The sequence below is a fragment of the Mytilus trossulus genome, chromosome 4 (assembly GCF_036588685.1).
Source record: "Mytilus trossulus isolate FHL-02 chromosome 4, PNRI_Mtr1.1.1.hap1, whole genome shotgun sequence".
NCBI lineage: Eukaryota > Metazoa > Mollusca > Bivalvia > Mytilida > Mytilidae > Mytilus > Mytilus trossulus.
The window spans coordinates 27282905-27291704 of record NC_086376.1 but is presented as its reverse complement, the minus strand read 5'-3'; the positions used below and the strand labels follow the sequence as shown (position 1 = coordinate 27291704).

The 8800-nt window shown below is 31.7% G+C and overlaps 1 protein-coding gene across 1 annotated transcript; it reads right to left on the bottom strand.

Annotated features, from left to right (window-relative positions):
• Positions 1–298: 298 nt before the first annotated feature.
• LOC134713836 (protein glass-like) lies at positions 299–8117 on the bottom strand. The gene is made up of 2 exons (XM_063575111.1): positions 7631–8117; positions 299–1438 (listed from the first exon to the last, which is right to left on the bottom strand). Exons 1-2 carry the CDS (start codon positions 7840–7842, stop codon positions 352–354), a joined length of 1299 nt encoding a protein of 432 aa, XP_063431181.1. The 5' UTR covers positions 7843–8117; the 3' UTR covers positions 299–351.
• Positions 8118–8800: the final 683 nt, after the last annotated feature.

Genomic DNA, 8800 nt, shown 5'->3' with positions numbered 1-8800 from the left:
ATTGAACCATTGGTTGTTAAAACTCATCAAAGATACCATGCTTATAATTTGGTATGTAAGTTGAGCGTGGTATCTTCAAAGGACTCATCAGCTGCGATCGTTTCAAACAGTTGGAATCCAAACTAAAAGGTTGAAGAACATTTAAAACATTCTGAAAATAGATTGTGCCAAATACTGCTAAGGCAATATGTTCCTTGCGTAAAAAACCCTACGGGTTTTGAATAATTCAACATTTAAAAAAGTAAAACGGACATTTATGATTTATACTACTTTATATAACCCTTATTTTAGGTCGTCTTTCGATGAAGTAAAACATATTCCTGTATAGTAATCAAGGTTACCGTTGCTAGATTACGATGAATTAGCGTGCACTCTCATATGACGATTCAGATTACCAGATTGTGAAAATCTTAACAGGCAAAGTTTACACTGGTATGGTTTTTCTCCGCTATGAATTCTTAAATGCTTTGTTAACGTTGAGCTGTCAGAAAATGCTTTCTTACACAAGCGACATCGGTACGGTCGTTCACCAGAATGAGTACGCATGTGTGTTGTTACGGATGAACTCTGGGAAAATCTCCGATCACACATTGGACACCTGAAAGGTTTTTCTCCGCTATGTGTTCGTACATGCGCTGTTAGGTTAGCAGCTTGTGAAAATGACTTGCTGCAAGTTGAACATTTATAAGGTTTCTCCCCAGAGTGAGTTCGTAGATGTGTTTTCAAAGTACTTGGTCTGGCATAAGTCTTCCCGCAAATTCTACACAAATTAACTTTATTTGAATCCGCTTGTAAATTCACTGCACTAAGATGGCTGCTGGTTAATTTCAACCTCTTCCAGTGAGACACGGCACAAAATCGTGATGCTTTGCATGAATCACCTGATCGATAAAGGAAGTTTTTTGAGTCTGAACTTGGAATATGTCTCACTTCTGAAGTAAATGAATACGGCTGAGGATATGAATGATTTTGTAAACTGTTGTATTGAGGAGACACTGGACCCATACTGTATTGAGGCTGCTGATATTGAGGAACATATTTACCAGGAGATGTCTGTTGATTGCCTTGCCACTGTTGTTGTACATTGTATTGGTTATTTGGTATCCCGTGGGGAACTCCAACATTCATACTCATAGAAACATTAACACTCATTGATGGAAATACATTGGCCTGATTTTGAAAACTTTCTCCTGGATATTGAAACACACCGTATTGAGCTGGTGGTGGCGAGTACATGTTTTGACGATACTGATTACCAGGGCTCATATATGAAACATGTTGTGGATGCTGAAAACTGTTTGGTGTTGGTGAACATTGATTAATATGCACAGAAGGTGACATTCGTCCCGAGTATGAAGGGCATACAACTGTGTGTTTTAGAGACAGCAAAGCATCAGCGATATCTTGGGGCGATTTCTCCTTTAGTACAGAATAATCTCTGAAAAAACAAAACATACAATTCAATTTATTTATTAAGGGGTCATATATCTTTGTAATGTTTAACTTCGCTTCAAAGAGATACGCTATTTATTGGTCCCTTAATAATCAGTTAATATTTTCAAAGGTTGATTTTTTTTAATTTTTAATAAGCTGATATAATTGATATTTATGTAAGTTACATATACAAATACCATGTTCATGTCACTTAAGCGGATGAACCTAATAATAAAGGCCATTTTACTACTGTTTGTGAACTTTGGTGAATTGAAATGCCATCAGAAAGTCGGTATTCTAATGGGTCCTAATTGTGTTTCCCTCCTGCTCAGCTTGGTGTTGTACTCATATAAAGAATAATTGAAATAGTACCTGTTTTGGCAAAACTTTTAGCAATTTTTGATCCTCAAATCTCTTCTTTTTTTTTTTAACGATAACAAATATTTTATTCAATCATTTCCTGTTATAAAAATACCTAAGTAGCCCAGGTTGCATACTCAGGGGCCCCTGTTTTTTAACATCCTCACTTGACCAGGGAAAATATCAAATGAGTTTATACAATAGTTTTACATACATAATTATATTTAAATAACCATTACAATCGATTTTCCCACCTGATAGGATCACTGTAAATCTCTTTAACTTAGTACTTCATTTGGCCTTTTATAACATTTTTTATTCGAGCGTCACTGATGAGTTTTTTGTAGACGAAACGCGCGTCTGGCGTAAATATTAAATTTTATTCCTGGTATCTTTGATGAGTTTATTTGCAACCAATGGGTCGATGCCACTGCTGGTGGAGATTTATTTCCCCGAGGTTATCACCAGCCCAGTAGTCAGCACTTATGTGTTGACTTGAGATATCATTGATATGTTTATAATAATAAATTATCTGTTAACAAAACTTTGAATTTTGGAGAAAAAAAATAAGGCTTTTCTACCTCAGGAATAGATTAACTTAGCTGTATTTGGCAAAATTTTTATGAATTTTTGGTCCTCAAATCTCTTCAACTTCATACTTTATTAGGCCTTTAATAACATTTTTGATTTGAGCGCCACTGATGAGTCTCTTGTAGACGAAACGCGCGTCTGGCGTAAATATTAAATTGTATTCCTGGTTTCGATAATGAGTTTATTCTAAAGACAAAAATAAAAAGGCATCCTATATAAAGATGAGGAGATGTGGTATGATAACAAACGAGACGACAACAGAATTAAAATGAATTGGAAAAAAGCAAGCATAGGCCGCTCAACAATGGGAAAACCCCATACCGAATAGTCAATTATAAAAGTCCCAGACATGAAAAAAAATAATGTTAAACAATGCGACCAAGAAAAACTAACGTCCTAATATAATAAAAAAAAAAGCAATTTACGCAAATCAAATTTGACAGACATGAAACGACTGTACTGTTGGCTCATGACTTGGGATAGGCCCATAAAAAAATGTGGCGATTTAAACTTTTTAACGGGTGCCAAACATTCCCCAACACGAGACAGTGGTTGAACAGTATAACACAAGAAATAAAGTGCACAACTCAAAAGATCGGTACGAGGCACACACATAATTATATGTTCTTACTAAATGGACTTCATTAACATGTACTTACACGGTAACAGCTTCGTCAGAGTTTTGATAAAATAATGACTAATGAAAGCGATACTACACAAAATTTAGGATTGTGATCACGAATTGGTTGACAGCTATGGTGTTATCTAAATTTACACTTGTGATTTTTTTTCAATTAAAAGGGCATGATCAAGATAGCGGAACATGAAGTCAATGGACAATATTTGCTTCTTTCAATTTTCCTGAGAAGCGTCTGTACGTTTGTAAAAGGGTCCAGACCAGATATTAAAGGAGTACCGTTGGTTTCCGTGGAGTATCAATTGTTCTTTTAGAAAACACATCCTCCAAGCGTCACAGTTGAATGGTAAATAAAGACTTCAGGCATCAAAATGCCATTAACAGAGAACATTGTGCTTGATTATAACTTTTTACACGGAAAACAGATATCGGGTGCAATTGGGATATATTTATATGCAAGCAATCGGCTTTTACCACATACATGTTCATTATTTAAAAAAAATTGCTTCTTATTATTCAAATATAATGAATTGTATGTTCTTAAGACATGACTTATTTCAACAGTGGTTGTAGTCCTGCAGATTATTTTATTTAATCGTTTAACGAATTTGTAAAATATATGTTCTTATATGTGCAAAAGTAATGTCTTACCATTCAAAGTTCCAGTCTATACATTGTAATGAATCTGATATTAACCAAGTCAGAAACACATATCAACAAGTTATAAATAAAGGAAATCAAGACTTATTTCTTTACATAGTCATTGAAGTTTATTTTATTATCACCGAAAAATGACAGTAACTAGACACAAAGCAAACAAGTTTAAAATATAATGATGGTCACTTTCGTGTTAATTAAAATACGAATTAGTAAAAAACAAACATCAACTGAATGCAATAGCCCCATCTTACTGTTTATATTAAGCATATAAACTTTGACACCTTTGTATAACATTGGTATTTATTTAACAAACTAACCATAGTATATGAAAGTTGATATGATGTTTGATTTAAACAATGTTGACAAAAGTTGGATATTTGACAACTACTGTCACCTCAGAACACCTTTTTGCGTTGTTTACTTATTTATACAGAAAATCTTTTTCTAAAATTCCAAGTGGACTGTTCCTGCATTATGCAACATATAAAAATTGTCCAAAAGGTAAAATTTATTAGTCCTTTATCGAACTTTGATTGATATGAGTTACGATATATTTGTCACTGGACATTATGAAAAAAAAAACAATCTAAAACTTTCTTATCGTTTACATAATATTTCCTTTTTAAATATACTAACATATTTCATATATACTATTATTGTTTAACAGTAAGGAAGTAATCAAATGTTGTGCACATAATTCTAAATGAATATAAATAGAAGCGATTTAAAAAAAAAATAAAGAACAAACTTTTTAATTCTTTACGCAGTAAAAACTAAAAATGTATAATAAGTGTAACGTCAGGTACCCATCTAGCAACTTATTTTACGGGGTTTCACCTACTTTAATTTAAAAAAAAAGGTATCCATTCTGTGTTTATTTATTTTTTTGCTGTATCTGTATTTACTATATAGTTCCACCAGTTATAATTTTGCTTAAATTCACATCCGTAAGAATCGAAAAAAAAAGATATCTTATTTTTTTCTAAACTATTTAGCCCAATTTCACAACGGTCAATATTTAGTAATACTCATTTCAAGAATTGATAACTTGCATCATTTTTTATCTGTCCATTTTTAAAGGGGTACTTTTTGTGGACGTTTACGTAGATTTTACTTTTTCAAACAAGGAAACTTATTAGATTACCGCTGCTATTTTTGCTAAATGGGTTCAAGATTGTTACATGGATGGAGAGTTATCTCATAGGCACTTATATCACATATTTATTATATTTATATACATTATGGGTACTCGGTGCAATATTTGGGAGCTGTGATACAGGATCAAAACCGATCTGCGAAGTCAAGGTTGAGTACTCATAGTCAAGTTTAACCCTATGTATATAAGTGCCCGTCAGTAATTGTCGCTTCAATTCAGAAGAACTGCTGACTAACAACATATTTTTTTCAAAGTTTTCATTCCGGATGGCCAATTGTTATGACAAATGTTGATCTGCTTAAGGCAGAATTCATGGAAAAGGGGGTTGGGTGGAGTATACAATTTTAGAACTAAATTTGCTGGCAAGATAATTATAGTCAAACAGTAAAAACTGGAAAAGAATAATAGAAACTTATATTTCCAATGACCATGCATGATTATGTGATTTTAGATATTGTCGAAAGAACAGCAGTTTGTGCATGATATTTATTAAATGTTAGTTTTTTGGCAGATAGAGAGTCCCAACTATATGTAAATTGAAGATACAGACAATCAGATTATTGAAAATTGGTTCAAATATTTTGAGTCCAATATATTTCAGCAAACGACATTTGAAAAAGAAATGCTTTCGCCGAAAAAAGTTATCTTTAATTACAAAACTGGTTGTTTGTATATTCATATTTAAAAAATAGCTGCTGATGTATTCATACCTCAGTATATATGTATATATGCAAATAAAAAAACTCATCATAGATACAAGGATTACATTTTGTAATTACTCCAGACGCGCGTTTCGTCTACATAAGACTCATCAGTGACGCTCGAATAATTAATTATGAAAGGCCAAATAAAGTACGAAGTTGGAGCATTGTGGACCGAAGTTCCTAAAAAAATTGCCAAATACAGCTAAGGTAATCTATTCCTGAGGTAGAAAAGCCTCAGTACATGTATTTCTAAAATTCAAAAGTTTGTAAACCGATAATTTATAAATATGACCATATCAATGATAATTCATGTCAGCACAGAAGTGCTACTTGGCTTGTTATACCCTCGGGGAATGTAAACTCCACCAGCAGTGGCATCGACCCAGTGGTTGTAAATAAACTCATCATATTATCGTCTTTGGAGAAACATAACTAAAATTATTTAGCAATTCCCAATGATGTTTTGTTTAATGCAATAAAAAAAAGTTTAGGATATTTTATTTCCTCGCTAATAGAAATGTATCATTTCATCAAAATATTGTTCGTATTTTAAACAATGAACTGAATTCAATTTAGATAAGAATTCAACAATTTCTAAAAGTTAGGTTGATATGCTCATTTATGAACTAATGTGTAGTTTGGTCAATGCTGGATTTGACTTTTTTATCACCTGTGAACATTTCTTTTTTCAAATAAAAAAAAAAGAAAATAACAAAAAATTCGAACTCCAAGGAAATTTCAAAAAGAAAATGGCACAATGAAAAGCTCAAATACAACGAACGAATGGATAACATGAGTTTCAAATTAAATCAAATAAAAATAAATGGAACTATATATTTCATTTCGAAGATGCTATTTATCAATCGAATGGAAAGTTATTATTTTTATATTTTTAATTGACTGTGAAATAATGTAAGAAGTTTCAGCATATTTTAAAACATCTTTTTAATTCCTCTTATTCATGTATAATCGCCATAAATGCTGAAGCTACCTACACATCAAAATTAGTTTTCCCTGAAATAAAGAGAATTCGGTTTTCTTGGTTCAGCGGATGTGGAAAACTAACCAGCACAATTTCGTTATATAAAATGAACGGCATTAATGGTATATGTATATTCCAACTTTTCACAAGAAAAATAGCTTACAGAAAATTTTCCGAAAAATCATATAAAATGTATTTCATAAGATTTTTTGTCCTGTGATGTATATTCAACTCCACATTGTCATGTCTGGCTTTTCCGGAATCCTCCCTCTCTTCCGTGTTATTGTGCGATTCAAAAGGAATAATGATCTGTTTACAATCACACCGTAAACATATTTTAATTCTATTTTAAGTTGTATCTTTTCATCCTTTTCACCCGAAATGAAAAGAGAGAGCTAGCACACGTTGATGTTTTCGAGTTAACTATATAAAAAAGAAGATGTGGTATGATTGCCAATGAGACAACTATCCACAAAAGACCAAAATGACACAAACATTAACAATTATAGGTCACCGTACGGCCTCCAACAATGAGCAAAGCCCATACCGAATATAGTCAGCTATAAAAGGCCCCGATAAGACAATTTAAAACAATTCAAATTTTAACTATGTTTGTTTTCTTTATTTCAAATGCATGTGGTAAGAGGTAGGTCAATAAGATACGAATTAAATGTTTGCTAAATTTTATTACCCTGTTAAATAGAAATGTGCGGAATTTTTGAATACGAAGGAATAAAGGATTTTTTCAAACTGCTGGATATTTCCAAACTTCTTCACAGCTTTCGCGTGTTGACAGGTCTGTGTTTGAGACATTAGGAATGTGTTATAATATAAAAAAAAATAAAGTATTATCTGATTATTGAGAAGTAGTTTCAGTTCGCAAATAGAAATATATGAAAAATGTATTCAACACGCAAAAAGGAACATGACACACATTTATCATATGCTTTGAAAACATTTCGTGTATATTGTGTGGGTCAAAATTCCGTAGACTAAATATGAGCCGTCGGTTGAAAATTTCTACTAAAAAGGGGAAAGGCTGGAAAATTGAGAAATCAAATCCTCTGTACTAAGTCCATAACATGGGCATGACTTTGTGTACTTACTTGTAAACTGGAGCACATGGTGATATATTGAAGATACTTGGGACTTGGTCTACTTCTATAGTGGCTACTGGGTACGTATTAACACTGACTTCTACAGGAGATTTGTTGTATTCCATACAGAAAGGTTTGGTTTCCTGAGGTGTAGCACTTCTCCAGCCATCATTACTATTTACAGTGTTACAACTATAGGAATCAGGATGTTCAGGAAACATCTATATTTCAAATAAAACAAAGTCTGTATAAAAGTTAACGGCTTGCATAACGGTATCTAAACATGAGAAAACTTGCATTGACTAACAGTTATTCTTTTGTAATTAAATGCATGATTTTACCAAATTCTTTTCTGGTGTCTTTTATGATGATGTTATATTGTAGATAAACTTGCATTCATTTTAAGATTTATATTGTAGTAGAAGCTTGTGACTAAATGATAAATGTAGCTTGTTGTTTGCAAATAATAACATTGAGATGAAGAACACCAACTAAACTGTTGTTTCTTTATTGTGTTATTGCTATGCATGTACTGAATTAGTGGCATGGATGGATATCCCATATCGTTTCTTTACTACCATAAATATGTAATACCAAAGTTGACATTTCATTCATTGAAAACTGAAATATGGAATATGGAATATCAAAGGTATACTAATTATACTTCATCAAAGAGAAAACATTCGTTAAACTATGAAATTCAAGATAAGTTTTGATTGCAGGAATTGTAAATGTATTGCAAATCAACTGCTAAATTATTTATTCCCTTTGTTAAATTTTTAAAAAGGAGTAAATTGATCGTTTATAGCAGTTATTTTGACAAAAATTGAATGTTACGAGTTGACAGAATTTCCTTTTTTGTTGTAATAATAACATACTAGACGTGAAAATAAAAGGAAAAGTACACTTATGCTTTCTAAATTCAAATTATTAAATAATTCGGATAAGTAAAGAAGTGACACTATAAACTAAAATTGAATTTGCTAAATATTTGTTTTACTCAAGTTATCGATTAGTAATTCATCATATTTCTTGGTTCTTTATATAAATAACTTATTTATGTTATTTTATTCAATTATTTAATTAAAAGGTCATTTCTTTTCATGAAAATTTAGAAAGACTTTCTTTTAATTATATTTGCGATATTTTTTATTTTAAAAAAGTTTGACATTCAGATTA

What these genes read in the sequence shown, in the direction of transcription:
- LOC134713836 (XM_063575111.1), bottom strand. Translation starts at nt 7,842, where the DNA reads ATGTTTCCTGAACATCCTGATTCCTATAGTTGTAACACTGTAAATAGT. An exon ending in CCATGTGCTCCAGTTTACAA is followed by an intron (nt 1,439 to 7,630) that starts GTAAGTACACAA and finishes TTGTTTTTTCAG; the next exon opens with AGATTATTCTGTACTAAAGG.